This window comes from Diplotaxodon limnothrissa, linkage group LG6, assembly GCF_057381915.1.
Source record: "Diplotaxodon limnothrissa isolate DT_005_m linkage group LG6, D_limnothrissa_male_GT1.1, whole genome shotgun sequence".
Lineage (NCBI taxonomy): Eukaryota > Metazoa > Chordata > Actinopteri > Cichliformes > Cichlidae > Diplotaxodon > Diplotaxodon limnothrissa.
In genome coordinates, this window is record NC_140601.1 from 16,752,217 (window position 1) to 16,767,712 (window position 15,496).

A 15,496-nucleotide genomic window follows, 5' to 3' on the forward strand; every position below is an offset into this window, starting at 1 on the left:
TAAATTACATCTCTCTGGACTTTCCCTTCTTCCCTCGTCTCTGTTGTCCCCCTGTGTTCTCGCCTGCTGTTTGTTCTCCTCATCATTGTGCACTTCAGTCCTCTTCAGTCTTCTTTGACAGGACTTGAAAAGGAGCAGGGAATTGGCCGGTGTGTATGAGACCGTGTGTGAGACCAAAAAAGAGGCGACTGTTGGCTGCGAGCACTGCTTGGCTTTGTTTTTCTCCGCCTGTGCTGATGTCATTAGATAGGATAAAGACTTTTTTGTGTTCCCAGAGGAGCAGCAGTGAGCAGAAAATGTGACCACCTAGAATAGATCAAATCCTTACTGTGTGTGTGTGTGTGTGTGTGTGTCTGTGTCTGTGTGCGAACATGAGTGTTTGAGTAATTTGGATATAAAATCCCATGCTTTGTCCTCTTTTGTGCATCCATCCTCACTATCTGACTCAACATTTCCATGTAATCCTTCTTTTGTTTTCACAGTCTCATCCTCCGTCTGTAGTTGCTCATTATTTCTTTTCCCCCTGCTTGTGGTGTTGCTGGTGTTGTGTGTGTGTGTTTGTGGCTGTGGGTCTTAATTTGTGAGACTGTATGTACAGTGATACTACCCCAGGCCCCGTGTGTCAGGCCTGCCTGGTGAAAAATTATGGAGGTCCCTTCAGCGGATCAGCAAAGGCTGGACGAGGTCAAGGCAAAGTTGTGACCTTTGGGGGCGTGACTGAGATCGAGCAGCCAATAGACACAGTCATGTCGAGTGAAGGCGAGGAGACGGAGTTACTTAGACGACTCCTTTCCAAGGCAACCATAGCCATGCCTACCATTGGCCTGGGCTCCCAGCTTTCAGAGTGGGAACGCAGGTATGGACGCGGCCAAACAGAGGCAACTTAGTGGTTTGAATTCCAAGTCGCTTGCATTAGTATGGATCGCACCAGGGAAGCTTTTGTGCTGCATCACTTGTTGCATTGCTCCTACTTGAATTTGTATAATAGGTAGTTTGAATGGTCTTTCCTGCAATGTCCTGATTTGCTTGTAGTTTTAATGGGCAAGGAAAGCCTACACATTGACACACACACACATGCATGTAGTAAATACTGCAGCAAATGGAGCTTGATAAATCTGCCGGGCAGCTCATACGTCAGCTGTAGGGGTTTTTCCTGGTTCAGAATGAGCCTTTAATAGAAGACCATGTACACAAGCACTATTACATACATATAGTAAAGTTCCTGTTGCTTATGAGCATGTGATGAATAGAAATGTGCTTAATTAAATGCAGTCACAAATACAAAAAATACAAACTGAAGGGATTTTCCTTTGGCTCTGACTACATTCTCTCTAAGAGGCTGTCAGAATTTTTTATCTGCAGGAAAAACCCTGTCGCAGATTTATCCTTAAATCTGATTTATGAAAGCCAAATGATTTAGTTATTAAGAAAAGTCATGGCCTCACTTATTTAAAGAGCAAATTTTGACCAGTTTTGTCAGGGTGTTGACTCAGCGATGTCTCATCATGTTTCTCGAACACGTTGAGATGGTCACTTCGAATCTGGAACAAACATTCGCTCACATTCAAGGACTAGAATTTGATGCTCAGTCTATTTTTGTCCCAATTAATTATATTATTATACAGATGTATAATAAAATAGAAAATGAAAATATGAAACAAAGTGTTTCATTTTTCATCATCAAGTGAACATCTGTTGATGTTGTGCACTTTTCTGGCCATTAATATCCGAGGGGGAGATTGTCACAATACGTCAGCCATGAACATACAAATGTACAAGATGATAATAATAATAATAACTAAAACACCTCTTGAATATCTTAGTTTTGTACCTTTGTCACGTTTGTGTGCTTTTTCCCCCCTAAATCTTGAATGTTGATATTTTCTTCTCTGGTCTGTGCTCTTGCTGCTGTGCTTTCCTGCATGTCGATGCCTGGGCTTTGTGGCCATATCTGGGTCATCTGCAGGTGCACGTGACCTGTTTTTTGCTGCTGTAGTTTGAGCCTTTATGCAATACTCCAACAGCCAGGTAGTTGGAGCCGACCCCAATCAAACTACCTCTCCCTCTGATGACCTCCCACCCTGGACCACCAAGGCCACTCCCACTCCCGCTGAGATCGATGCCCGCCTGGCTCAATATGAGGGGAGATCAGAGGAAGAGGAGGAGGAGGAAGAAGAAGAGGGGAGAGTCCCAGATCTTCAGAAAGACGACATGATGGCAAGGAGGACGGGAGTTTTCCATAAACAAAGCGCCTCTACAGTGACTTACAACCGCTTCCTACCTCTGCCTTCCTCCAAACGCTGCACACAGGGAGAGGTAACCACAGACGCTGCTCCGCAGAACAAGAAGAAAGTGCAGGCAGACAGGAGCAAGAAACTGGACGTCAGGTGGGCTGAGCTGTGATCTGGAGTGTGTCTAACAGGGTGCAGATGCAACTAACAAGCTCGGGTGTTGTTTGCATCATAAAAGAGGTTCTATAACTTGGTGTTTAGTTCTTTCAGTTAAAAGACTTTTTGTCACAGAGTGGAGCACCAGCAGCCCATGGAAGCACCTCAACAGCAGGTCGAGACAACAGTGATCCGATCAGCGTCTCAGGGAGAGTGGGAATACGGTGATAATGAGGATGAGTGTGGTGAAAATGTGCCTGCGCCTGACCCGGAGAAAGATGATATGATGGCTCGAAGGACGGGGTCGTTCCAAAAAGCGAGCACAGCTAAAAGAAATCAGTTCCTGCCTGTTCCTGGATCAGTGAAGTATAACATCAGTCCAGTGTCTGCTATGAAGCAGCTCCACAGCAGGCCTAAGCTGACAGAAAAGAAGGAGGGTGAAAGGTATTTAATGAAAAGAAATCGTGGCACTTGTGAACTACTGCAACTAACAAAGAGTGTTTATTGGCAAGGATTAAGGTTTAATGATGTTTACTTTACATCTTCAAGTACTAACATTAGCATGTGTCCTGGGTGAATTACAGTCTCGACTTGCCTGCATTGTTGCTGTGAGTGTTTCTGAATGCCTGCAGCGTGGAGTGTGATGTTCATTCATTCATATGAAAGGATTGGTTGACTTTGATTTGCTGCTGTGGTCGGATTCTCGCAGCTCTGTTTTCCACGTGGTTTGGCTCATTTGTGCCTTGGTTGAACTAATGTGGTTGAATGTTTTGTCGTGACATCTAACGTAGGTTTTGTTAGGCGTGACTTTTGTCGTTGTTGTGTAAAGGACTGTTGGCTATGAATCACGGCTGAATCACATAAATGGCTGCTGTTTCAGTCTGAAGAGGTTGAAACTCTTAAAGGTTGGGTCACCCTAATTATGTGAAAATGTAAACTTGAAAAAGTCTATAAATACTTAATCTGTCTTTGGCAGAGATCTGGCTTTAGGGATGAGAAACACATTTATGCAGATTATAAAAATTCTCCAAATCAATAAAACTGCCAGAAAGCTTTGCCTATTTATGTAAACTAGTACTTACCCATGCTGCAGTGCTGTGTAGTATTTTCATGCTGTTGGCAAACCAATATACTTCATCACTCTAAGAGAGTGTGATTACTTAAAGCAATTAGTCCATTTTTGGGTCCCCAGTAATGCTCAGATCCTTCTAGTCCATTGTTAGGTGGTTGCCATGCAACATGATGGCATTATAATATATCATATATCTCATAATATGTCATGTTCATGTTTTGTGAACATAAATAGAATCTTAATAAAGTGAAATGATGCAAAAGTATCATTTTACAAGATGATATAACATGTAGTAGCAAGATTTACCTGTGTGCCATGTTCAATATCCAGTTAAATTACCATCATTACAAATAATTACCTAAATCTTCTGCATCACCCTCTAAATATATTGTTCTGGTAGTCTGGTTGTTTTGTTGATAATGACATTTGTATCATTGTACAATTTCCAATAAAGAAAGATGCTATCAGGTGTTCCTTAGGGGGTCTCTACAGCAGGTAGCGCCGCATATTTGATCTGGCAGATTTTTACACCAATGACGTAATGCCTTTCTGAACACAACCCCAAAGGGATTTGTGTCTTCCAGAATGAAACCAGGGATCTTTTTCTTCTTAGGTTAATATGTAAACTAAGCCACATCATTATGGAGCCACTATAATCTGCTCAGTTCAGTTTTTCAACTGCAGAGAACTGCAACAATTCTCTATAAGCAAGCACTTGGCAACTGTATGAAGGAAGAACACCCCTTCAACAGCAAGAGACTTGGTAGCTACTACAGAGAGCATCTAGTGTAATACAGTGTGACTTTAAAATGAATCCGTGAAACAGAACTGATGAAACAGTCTAAAAACTCACACTCCACCTTCTTGGTTCAACAGCAAAGTTGAACTTACAGTAGATCAGATGAAAAGTTGACAAGAAAAGCATTATTATGTTGTTTGGGTGACCCGACTCTTTAAGCACTGTCTAACCATCCCCGCTCAGTGATCTCATAGCAGGCTGTAACATACCCAGAGTGGATCAGCTTTCAGTCTTCAGTGATGCAGTTTTAATTTCCCCTATAAGCATATTTTCTGTTAATATTGGCCTTGTCACTGGGTTGCTGTTCCAGCAGTATTGTTGCTGTGGCAGCAGAGCCACAGGCCCTGCCCTCCAAAGCTCCAACCAGTCCCACGTTTGCAGTGCTGAGAGAAAGGCGTGAGGAAAAGGAGGAAAAGCAAGAAAGCGAAGGTGCGATGGTCCCTAATACCTCTGCCACAGTTACTGCTGAACCCCTCTTTTCTCCTTCACTCGTGCCTGCACCCAGTCCTGGTCCTGCACAAGTCTGTAGTGTAAAGTCAGGGCTGGAAAAGCAGAAAGTGGAGGAGAGAGTTGAGGAAAAAGCTGAGGTGGAGGAGAGAAAGAAGGATGTAGATGAGAAACCTCGAAAGAAACCCTTCTGGCTGGAGGACGACGAGCTTCCTCCAATGATGTGAGATAACTGTTAAGCTTTTTGTGCATGTGTTATCACTCCCCCTCCCAGATTTGATGAATGGGATTGTTGCTCTGCTTTTCTAGCAGGTTTTATTTGTTATGATTTTGTTCAGATGTGCAAAGCAAAACATTTCCCTCTGTTAGCGATTCACACGTTAAATTGCTAGCTTTGAAAAATATTGTGTGCATTTAGGGCGCCTGCAAACCCCGCTCTTACCCATACCCTCACCTGCTCTTTCCTCTCATTTACTTGCTGTTTTAGGATGAGCCGACGTGTTGCTTTTATGTCTGAGGACACCGAGTAAGTGTTTATCTGTGAATCTGGATGAGCACCTGCATGATAACAATATGGACACACTACACATGCCACAATTCATGAGTAGAATCCAAAAATATGCTTACAATAATAATGTGCTTTGATACATTTTAATTCATCAATAGCGTCAGGCTTTTGGTTTCCATTGATTGCTTTTACATATGAAACTACACATCAACATAGACTCCTTCATCGGATTGTACTACATTGCAAAGTTGAATGACTGTGTTTCTTATCTTATGTTCATAGACTGTATGTAAAAGATGGACACAGCCACTGTGCCACACTTACTGGTTAGTATGGTTAGTTAGTAAGTCTCATATGCTTGGAGATGAGCATTTTTGTCAAACACTATCTTGATGTTTCAAAACTGTACTCAATGAGGAAGAAGTGGATCTAGCTGAGAAGCTGGGTTTATACCAGCTTCTCCGTCTACCGAGGACCATAACACACTTGAAACCAGGAAGTGAGCCCATAAATTCATCAGGAAGGGTCACGAAGAAACGAAGCACAGGCGTTTTCTATTTTACCGTGTACAACTGGAAGCCTCTTTTTCCATCCACAGGAGTCGCCCCCTGCTGGTGTTAACAGGAGTGCAGGTTTTAAACCTAGAAGCCATGTCCATCTTTTATATACAGTCTGTGGTTGTGTTTGCTCAGTTTATTAGCTGGTTCGTGATTAGTTTGCAGAAGCAGTAACATGTCTTTGCTAGTGTTACTGTGTTGAGACACGGGCAACACATACACAACTAATATACAGAAAGATTGATTTTATTATATTTTTTCTATCATGCTGTATTTGGTTTTTTTTCATGTATAAATAATATATTCATCCTTGAACCAAAAGAACCCAGATCCAGGATAGGACGTATGGACATTATCCAGACTTTAAAAAGAAAGGTTGTTACCTTGTGAACAATGTTTTAAAAAAAAACCCCCAAAAAACTCAAAACATTTATTTCTAACTTCTATCAAAGTAGCAAAGAAAGTTAAGGAGGGCATTTTGTATTCTTAGTGGACAGTTGTTGGTTGTGCATGTCTTTCTCCGTGTTTGTGTATATTTATAGAAAAAAAATTGCAGTTGCATTTATTTTCAAGACTTTTTTTCCTGTTTTTGCTGCTTTTTTTTTTTATCATGGACTATGTGTTGTTTTAGACTAGTGCTTGGGTGTTATTTTAGGCTCTGTGTTATACACACATTGATGTCACTAAATGCAAATAATAGATTAAACTTGCTGGAGGGGTTTTCCAGAGCCAAATCAGGCAAAATGATTAACTGTGGCGTTTAAGGGATTTATCTAAAGTAAAACTATAGCCTTTGTTTTTCTAGGAGTGTAAGTATGGGTGACATGCTTAACGAGGAAGAGGTGGGACACTTACCGTCGCTGAGCCAATCGCGACATGAACACATGCACGAGCAGTACAACAACTTTCTGGAGGATGAGGACCACTGGCAAGATGTGAGTGATGTGAGGAAGCATTTAGGGTGCATTGGGAAAATAAGAACCACATATTAATGATGTGAACTTGTGACAGGACCTGGCTCGCTGGAAGAATCGCCGCCGCAGCGCGTCACAGGATCTAATCAGAAAGGAGGAGGAGAGGAAGAGAATAGAAAAGAGGATGAAGGGGGAGGGACGTGACGGCAATAAGAGGAAGAGCATTAAGACTTATAAAGAGATCGTGGAGGAGAAGTAAGGATTATACAGAGACCATTTTTCTTGCTTTCCTTACAAACATACTTTATTTAGTGTCGTGACAGTATTTCTACCTTTGGACAAATGCTTTGTGTTGCTGCTCTTTTTAGGGAGCGCAGAGAAGCAGATCTGTGTGAAGCCTACAGAAGCGCAGCGACTCCAGAGGAGGCAGCCTTGGTTTTGCAGCGCTATGCTCTCCGCTTCACCATCAGTGATGCAGTACTGGACACCCTAAAACTACCCAGATCCACCTCCACACCCAAAAACGAACTAAATGAGCTGGACAAAGAGCAGAAGCCAGAATCACCTGTTAATAACGCTGAGATGTCAGAGGCTCTGCGCCAACCAGAATCACATGTAGTTACAAATCAGGAGCACATGAAACCTGAAGAGATAGAGACAGACACATCAGATCAGCAAGAAAAATTAGCCACCAGCCCTCTAACACCAAACAGTCCAACCAGTCCTCTGTCCACAGTCACAGACTCACTGAGTGTGTCACCTCAGTCTCTGGAGTTTAATGAACCCCAGACCCAACTAATGGAGTCTCCAACTGCGCAACAGGCTGCGATCACAGGAGATCCACAGCCTCAGACAAAACACACTTCACCTCAGAGTGCGCAAGGGCAGCCTCACCCCACACAGTCGGCAAACGCTCTCCCCTCCCCACCATCTGTGTCCTCCAGGCCCATCCCCCTGCTGGCAGCCAAACCCTACTGCCAGCCTGGGGCCGTCCTCCCTGGGCACAAACCTATTAAGGTAATGACTCAGATCCATCAGGATTGACTGATAGCTGGTACCTGTGTTGTTTGTAGCTTTTAATGTTTTTAAAGTTTTATTATTTTCCTCTTGCTCATCAAAACCTTTTGTAATACTCTTCATGAAAAAAATATCATGGGCGACTTTTTTATTAGTATTATTTTTTAAAGTATTCATTATGAAGATTTAAACACTAATGAAAATGTAAAACTGTATGTATTTTCCCATCCATATAGTCTAGGTAAAATATCCCTGTAGTCCTAATGTTTGTTTACATGTAAATAACACTAAATTTTGCCATTAGTAATTAAAGCCTTCACATGGCTAAATGGTTAATGCTTAGATTAGACATTGCAATGCAAGTGTAAGCAAATATCAGTTTCGGGAAGAATGAAAACAAAAGTGGACCCAGCAGCAGACATGGGAAGCAAAATGTGAAAACTAAAGCTGAGCTTTTTACATTTTTTATTAAGCAAGAAAAGGTGAAATGAAAAATGTACAAGCCCCCCAAAATAATTGAAAAGTAGGGAAAGGGAACAGAGGCAGCAGGCAGTCAGACTACAGAGACAAACAGGTGAACAGAGGGAAATGACAGGAGGGAACGGGACACAGGTGTGGGCAGAAAGCAGGCAGAAACAACATGTGAAAACAGGAGGTAAACACAAGAGACACATAACAAAAAACAAGTAGATGAAAGTGTTTGCACGCATAGACATGGCTGAGGGAGTCAAAGGCAGGAGAACACTGAGGAGTCGTCAATAACAGAAGCAAGACAAGGACCAAAAGCTCGATAAACGCAAGAATCAAAAACTTCACAAGCAGCAGAACAGCATTGATAACAAAACAGAAACAAATCTCAATAATATTAAACAAGAATCCAAAACTGAGAAACAACACAAAAGCCCCATCAGTGTCAACAACTGTATGACTTTTCCTGTCATACAATAATTGGAGTCTTGTGTAAAAACAGATCATTATAAGCAGCAATTTTTTATTATTAACGAATAATGTGTCTTGATGAACACACTAGCCCTTACATATGCTTTTAACTACATTATAAGTTTTATAAACCATTTCTTAAACCCTGCAGCACCAAATGTGTCATATTCAATACATGGGTTTTTGAGCCCTAAAGCAAAGGTTGCAAAAATGATACAAATTGAAACTTGTCAGAAGGTTCAATAAGCACTCCAGTTAAAAAATTGAACTTTCTGACAGTTGGTGAACATGGTTTAGGCTTTACAGGGTTAAAGTTTGTACAGTTTTAGTAAATGCCAAATAGGTTGGCTATAGTTACTCATCGCCTTTCTCTGCTTTCCTCTCAAAAGGACGGGTTGGTACGAGTGAATGGAGAGGAGACGGAGGAGCTAACTGTTTCCACTCCACCTACCTCCCCTCAGCACTCACCACAGGAGACCAAAGATGTTTTATCCAAAGAGGCGGAGAAAGATGCTCCACCTGTGGAGGCTGTTAAAAGTGCCGAGACTGCAGAGCAGCAGCCTACGGAGACGGAGAAGTCAACGCCGTCTTCAGGCTCTGCCATCAGCTCCCTGATCGAAGGTCGAAACTGTATCATCACAACAACTATTGTGACAGAGCTTACGCAGAAGGTTGTGGAGCCGCTTCACACAGACACCCAAAACGACGGAGAGGTAATGCTACAAGTGACATATTAAAAGATGCTTCCTATTTGTCCCATTTAGCAAAAGTACCACACAAAAGCTGTCATTCTGCTACAGTCATTTCTTCCAGTGATGGATCTCCCTTGTAAAGCAAAAGTATAGTTTAAAGAAGATCACATTATTGAACAATTACATTAACGTAAAACAGCAGCTGCATAGGGTGTAAAGAGAAAATTCATCTTGAGCAATAGTTCTCCACGGTTTCTGAAGGTCTTTCAAAAAAATTGTATTGGTCATTATAGAAAGTTGCACAAGGCCCAGTATGAGAGAAATAAGTATTTAAAACTATGAATCATGCAAAGTCACTCAAGCAGGGTTAATTAAGTTTTCATTAATTATTTTTCCTGCCTTTTTATTACCACTGGATAGTTTATAAATATAGTTTAATATTCACCCCACATATCCACAGGTTGAGACCACTGGCTTGTTTGAGAAACCAGAGGATGAAAAAAATACTCAACCATCTTCCACACCCAGCAGCATGGAAGAATATTCTCCCACCGTCTCGGGTAAAACTGCATTTCAAACAAATCCTTCACAGCGTAGCCGTCCCGTTTCATTTCTCTAATATTCTGCTTGCGTCTGTCTCGTTCCACAGAAGGACTTGAGGAGAGCAGTGTGACCGTGAGTATCTCTGAGCAGCTCCAGCTCCTCCTTTCTGTTTCTCCTTCATTCTTTAATATGATCCTGTCCTGACCCCTCGTCTCCAGTGGTCACTGTAGTCGCTGTAGTCAGACTTGTCCTCTCACCTTTCCTCTCTTTCTGTCCTTTTGGTGGGTATACATGTGTGTGTCTGTGGTTGTTGGTCGGGTCTGGGTAGATTGAGACCCCCATGTTGAACTTGGCTAAACGTGTTAATCACTGGGTCTGGGACCCCAATGAGGAGCGTAAGCGCTTGGAAAGGTGGCAACAGGAGCAGGAGCGCCTCTTAAAGGTACTGCAGTGTAATGATGTGTATGTGCACGAATGCCTTGCAGAAAACAGACTGCACGCGATGTAATGGACACGTGTGTAAATGTTGTGTGTGTGTGTCACATGTGTTTTCTGAGCATTCAGAAATTAACATGAACGTGTTTCACTTCAGGAGCAATACCAGCGAGAGCAAGAGAAGCTGATGAAGGAATGGGAGAAAGCACAGCTCGAGGTGGAAGAGGAGGAGAGGAAGCACAATGAAGAGGTGCAAACATCTAGACAGACTCACTTTAAGCTAAAAAAAAAAAAAACTATGTGTGCTGGTTCTGCACGTCCTATTTTTCATCTTTGATTTTTTGTTTTCTCTGTGCTTCTTCCAGGAAAGACGGATTCTAGAGGAGACCGTCACACCCCTCAATCCTACCGGCCTGTTAAACCAGGTGTCAGGACAGACGGCGACAACCTCACCTGGTACAGAAAACGACAACACAAAGGGAAAAAATGTTCCTCTGCAGCACAATGGCCAAAAAATCTCTACAGGGAATGAAGATCAGCATGCATCAAAGCTGCATTTCTTCCAGGGTGAGCATGAAGTACTTACATTTCTGGACCGACAAAGCGAGGGAAAAAACAAACATCTGAAGAAGTTGGATCAAAGAAGCTTTAGCCTCCAAAGGACAACGTTTATAATGAGAACAGTAAAGCATTCTTTAGAGTTTATCATACTATGTTATTCATTTTTATAGATTCTGGGGCTGATGTTGAACCTTCAAAGAAACAGGAATTGTGGAAAACAGCCTCTCTGGACCGCAATACTCAGCTGAACCAGGGACAGGTTGTTAAAAGGTACACCAGGTGGCTGTATATGCCTGTATCTACACCCTTGTGTTATTTTATACAGTTGTTTTACTTATTGGATTGAATTCTGGCAGCAGCAGTTCGCACTTTCGCTCTCTCTGGAGAGCCCTGTGATAAAATGGCAACCTCTCCTGTCTGGTGTTAATATTCAATTGTCAGAAGATTTAAGTTGTTTCTTTTGTTTGTTTGTTTGTTTGTTTGTTTGTTTGTTTGTTTGTTTTTGTTTGTTTGTTTTTGTTTGTTTGTTTGTTTGTTTGTTTTTGTTTGTTTGTTTTTTTTTGGGGGGGGGGGGTGCTAGCATGGCACATATCTTTCAGCTGTGTATGTGAATATTTTTCTTTTTTTAACCTCAGATCTGGATCTCATGATGGTGTTACAAGTGAACAACAGTCCTCCTCTCCAAAGCCTCAGCCTCCCTCACCCAGCAGGTGATGATGCTAGCACACATATGCACCAATGAATACCTGAAATATTACCACAGATCAGCAGATTGAAGATCCATTAATGTGGGGAAAGCAGAGTTTGTATCTGACTAACTGTTCCCCTGCTCTCTTTTTTGTGTAGGTGTGTTAGTGGAAAGAGACTGTGCACTGGTTGTTCTCAGCCTCTGGGAAAAGGCGCTGCTATGATCATAGATACGCTGGGACTGTTTTTCCACATGCACTGTTTCAAGGTTAGCACGCTCATGCAGATTAATTAGATGATTTTATTTTTCCTCCATATCGAAGCAGATATGCAGAGATCACCTGAGCACATCTACACCCACCAGCCACTTTATTAGGTACACCTGTTCACCTGCTTCTAAAAACGAATACCTATTCAACCAGTCCCATGGCAGCCGCTCAGTGTAGACATGGTCAAGATGGCCTGCTTATGTTCAAAGTGAGCATCAGAATGTGGAAGAATGTAGTTTGCGTGGCTTTGAAGGTGGCCTGGTAGCCAACACTAACTCAAATAACCACTTGTTACAACCAAGTATGAAAAAGAGCATGTCTGAAGGCACAACATGTCTGATTGGAAGCAAAAGACCACTCCAGAGCCACTCCTGTCAGCTAAGAAACCTTAGACACAATTTGCTCTTTTAGTCATAATTGGACATTTGAAAACTGGAAAAACATTTCCTGGTTTTATGAGTCTCGATATCTGCTGCAACATTAAGACATGAAAGCATGAATCTATCCTGCTGGGTTGTGTAGTGATGCGGGGGATATTTTCTTGGCACACTTTGAGCCCCTTAGTGCCAACTGAGTATCATTTCAACATCACAAACTATCTAAATATTGTTGCTCAGTATTGTTGCTGACTATGTCCATCTCTTTATGACCACAGTGTACCAGTCTTTAATGACTAGAGTAGCACACCATATCCCAAAGCTGAGATAACCTCAAACTGAGCATCATCTCATCTTCACTGCCTACCTGACAATTTTTGCTGACCATCTCCATTCTTTTATGGCCACAGTGTACCCATCTTCTGTTGGCTACTTCCAGCAGGATCACACACCGAATCACAAAGCTCAAATACTCTCAAACTGGTCATTTAACACGACAGTGAGTTCACTGTACTCAAGTGGCCTCCACAGCCACCAGATCTCAATACAACAGAGCACCTTGCCAAAGTGGTGTGACAATTTCAATGAGAGAAACATTTGCAAAATTTGTACAGCTGAAAAATCTGCAGCAACTGTGTGATACTCTGATGAATGTTTCCAGCACCTTGTTGAATCTATGACAACTGATGGCTTAAGAAGCATTTCTGAAAGGAAAAATAAGGGGTGGGCAAGGGGGTCCGATCTGTTAGGTATACATAATAAAGTGGGTGAGTTTATATCACAATTATGTCCAAGGAAGAGAACACATAAAAAATTGATGCACAACAGGAGTAAAAATGAGCGTTTTCAACATGAAGACAGTCCTGTGTGTACATAATGTTAATTGCCGTATTTCCAAACGCAGTGTGGACTGTGTGGTGTACAGCTTGGTGACGCCACTGCAGGGACTGACGTACGGATTCGTAAGGGAATGCTGAGCTGCCACGAGTGCTACATTGCATCTCGGGGTGAGAAGACACGCACACCCACACAAACCAGCACAGAGGGACTGCATCCTGTCCTGCACACAGATGGCATACAAAACACATACCTAGCCTGTGTGATGTCACCCGTTGGTTTGTGGGCTCCATTTTGACTTCAGCTTTTTGACTGCTAACATCTTTTTTTTGTTTATCGGATTTTTGTAATGTCTGTGGTGTCTGAGTAACTTCTATAGTATGAGTATATACAGACATCGTTTCTGTCTTTATCTCACATACCAAACATTTTAGATAGTACAAACCATTTCAGTGTAAACTTATTATATGACTGTTAATGTCTGTTTCTGTTTGCAGGCCGAGGTCAGCCCACCACACTATGATGACCACTGTTTTGGAGCTGGACCCTCTGTGATTGGGTGGAGAACTCTTCTAAAACCCTGAATCACACTGAAACAGTCTTGACGCTACAAGTCATCATCTTTTTTCCTCCTTGAATGCACAACAGCTCACGTGGATGTTCACAACGAGGAGTCTGAATCCACGTGGGTCAAAAGTCTCAACTACATGGACTTGCAGGACTATCGCTATACTTCTTAACCGTACACGTGTATACACTTGTTTTTAGTATGTGTAGCATGGATGTAATCAAAAAACCAGTTTGTTTAGGCGTTTGCACATCCATACAAGACATTCAATAGGGATCTTACTCCAAGAGCTGAACACTACTGTCTGTAACACATCGGCCTCCCAAATCTTGACTCATTAACTCCTGCTTCTGCATTGATCATGTGACTCCACTCTCTTGAGTGTGATGCAAAAGGGGTTCAGGTTGGATAACCTGAAGTAGCTTGACCATTATAATGCCTTACTCATACCTTCTCCTTTATTTTTGGGTTTTGTGTTTACAGTTTTGCATGGATAAAAGTAACATATATATATAAGTTTTTGTGAGTATTGCTCAGATGGATAGTGAGTTGTTATTTTCTTACCTATCCTTGTGTTTGTCGTACATCATTCTGATGATTTTGTTTTTGATTTTCTTCTATAAGTCATTTTACAGGAATGAGAATGCATGTTGTTAAGTAATAATGCTTGTTCTTTGAATTTTAAATAATTTCCCTTTAGGATGTTTTAGCCATTGTTTCTTCTCACAGACTGCACCTGAATCAGTGCCTTATGTAATGAATGCGAAGGCGAGTGGAGTGTGCAGGAGTATTTCACACTCATACAGACCTAAAGGTCTTGGCACATAGTGTGTGTGTGTGTGTGTGTGTGTGTGTGTGAATGCAGTGTGTGATTTGACTTAATGCACAGTTCCATACCAGCAAAAAATAAATGTTAAATGGATCAGCCTCTCCTAATCACCTGCTGTCCTCTTCCATCGCCTCCAGTGAACTAAACCAATGACATAATGTTACTTGCTGCTTCCCTGTTTTAATATCTTCTTAAGGTAATCCACAGTGTCCTAAAATCTCTCCTCATTTGCCTCTGTATCACAAGCGTTGCCTCCCCAGAGAATAATCTGAACTGTCCTATCCTCTCTTGTCTCGCCTCAATCTGGAAACCTGACAGCTTCTTCATCTCTCAGAGGAATAGAGCACAGTTCATTGTCTTTTATAGTAACTGTATGTTTATCAATAAAATGTTTTAAATGGGATGCTATCTGTTTCTTTATTTGGATTTACTTTCATGCTGACATCAACATAAACGATTTTGATTATGAGCTGTAATGTTATAGCCATGCCAAGTACACTTACTACGAGCTTCGACGCTGTTAAACGACGGTATGTGCTCCCTTCGAAACTCTGCGATCTCAGCGTTATTTTAGCAAATAACAGTTTTGTTTTTCGATATCGCGGGAAAACTACTTTACCCAGAAGCCTAAATTCCAGCGAGGTCTCTGATTGGTGCTGTTCGCTGTTACCATGGAAATGTTCAAATGTTTCAGGAAGGTCGTATTATATTTTATTACACACACAGAAACAAACAAAAATAACAAAATATATATAAAATGTTCTGAGACAGCACTACGTAAGCTCTTGGCATTGTAATCCGGGTTTTGTAGTACATTATGAGTAGTGTAGTGTGAAGGATGAGTCATTTCTTCACCCTTAAAACCTTCGCCTTTTTTTCATTTCCCACTTTAGAAATTCAGATCACAAGTTTTTTGTTCATAGTTCACCTCGTAGATGGATGAGTTTGTTTGAGGCTTAAAACTCTTTTCAATGAGCCTTTAAAAAACTAACTGGTTTTTACACCAGTAAACTTTTTTTCATATCCGGTCCGGTTTTGGCTTTACCGCAATCTGAAGT

At 41.7% G+C, this 15,496-nt stretch overlaps 1 protein-coding gene across 3 annotated transcripts in view; it reads left to right on the forward strand.

The window, feature by feature from the left end:
• The window catches only part of LOC146630365 (LIM and calponin homology domains-containing protein 1-like), a 31,789-nt gene extending 16,954 nt beyond the window's left edge, over positions 1 to 14,835 (forward strand). The window contains exons 13-31 of one of the 3 annotated variants that reach the window (XM_085356875.1): positions 599 to 856; positions 2,025 to 2,387; positions 2,523 to 2,831; positions 4,569 to 4,928; positions 5,193 to 5,231; positions 6,576 to 6,705; positions 6,782 to 6,939; positions 7,053 to 7,701; positions 9,030 to 9,353; positions 9,793 to 9,892; positions 9,982 to 10,007; positions 10,204 to 10,317; positions 10,468 to 10,560; positions 10,676 to 10,877; positions 11,042 to 11,141; positions 11,507 to 11,581; positions 11,718 to 11,826; positions 13,109 to 13,211; positions 13,539 to 14,835. In XM_085356875.1, the coding sequence (XP_085213001.1) occupies positions 599 to 856; positions 2,025 to 2,387; positions 2,523 to 2,831; positions 4,569 to 4,928; positions 5,193 to 5,231; positions 6,576 to 6,705; positions 6,782 to 6,939; positions 7,053 to 7,701; positions 9,030 to 9,353; positions 9,793 to 9,892; positions 9,982 to 10,007; positions 10,204 to 10,317; positions 10,468 to 10,560; positions 10,676 to 10,877; positions 11,042 to 11,141; positions 11,507 to 11,581; positions 11,718 to 11,826; positions 13,109 to 13,211; positions 13,539 to 13,564 (3,538 nt within the window). In that variant the 3' untranslated portion in view covers positions 13,565 to 14,835. The remainder of the gene's footprint in view (positions 1 to 598; positions 857 to 2,024; positions 2,388 to 2,522; positions 2,832 to 4,568; positions 4,929 to 5,192; positions 5,232 to 6,575; positions 6,706 to 6,781; positions 6,940 to 7,052; positions 7,702 to 9,029; positions 9,354 to 9,792; positions 9,893 to 9,981; positions 10,008 to 10,203; positions 10,318 to 10,467; positions 10,561 to 10,675; positions 10,878 to 11,041; positions 11,142 to 11,506; positions 11,582 to 11,717; positions 11,827 to 13,108; positions 13,212 to 13,538) is intronic. The other 2 variants (XM_085356876.1, XM_085356877.1) reach the window with 2 other exon arrangements.
• Positions 14,836 to 15,496: the final 661 nt, after the last annotated feature.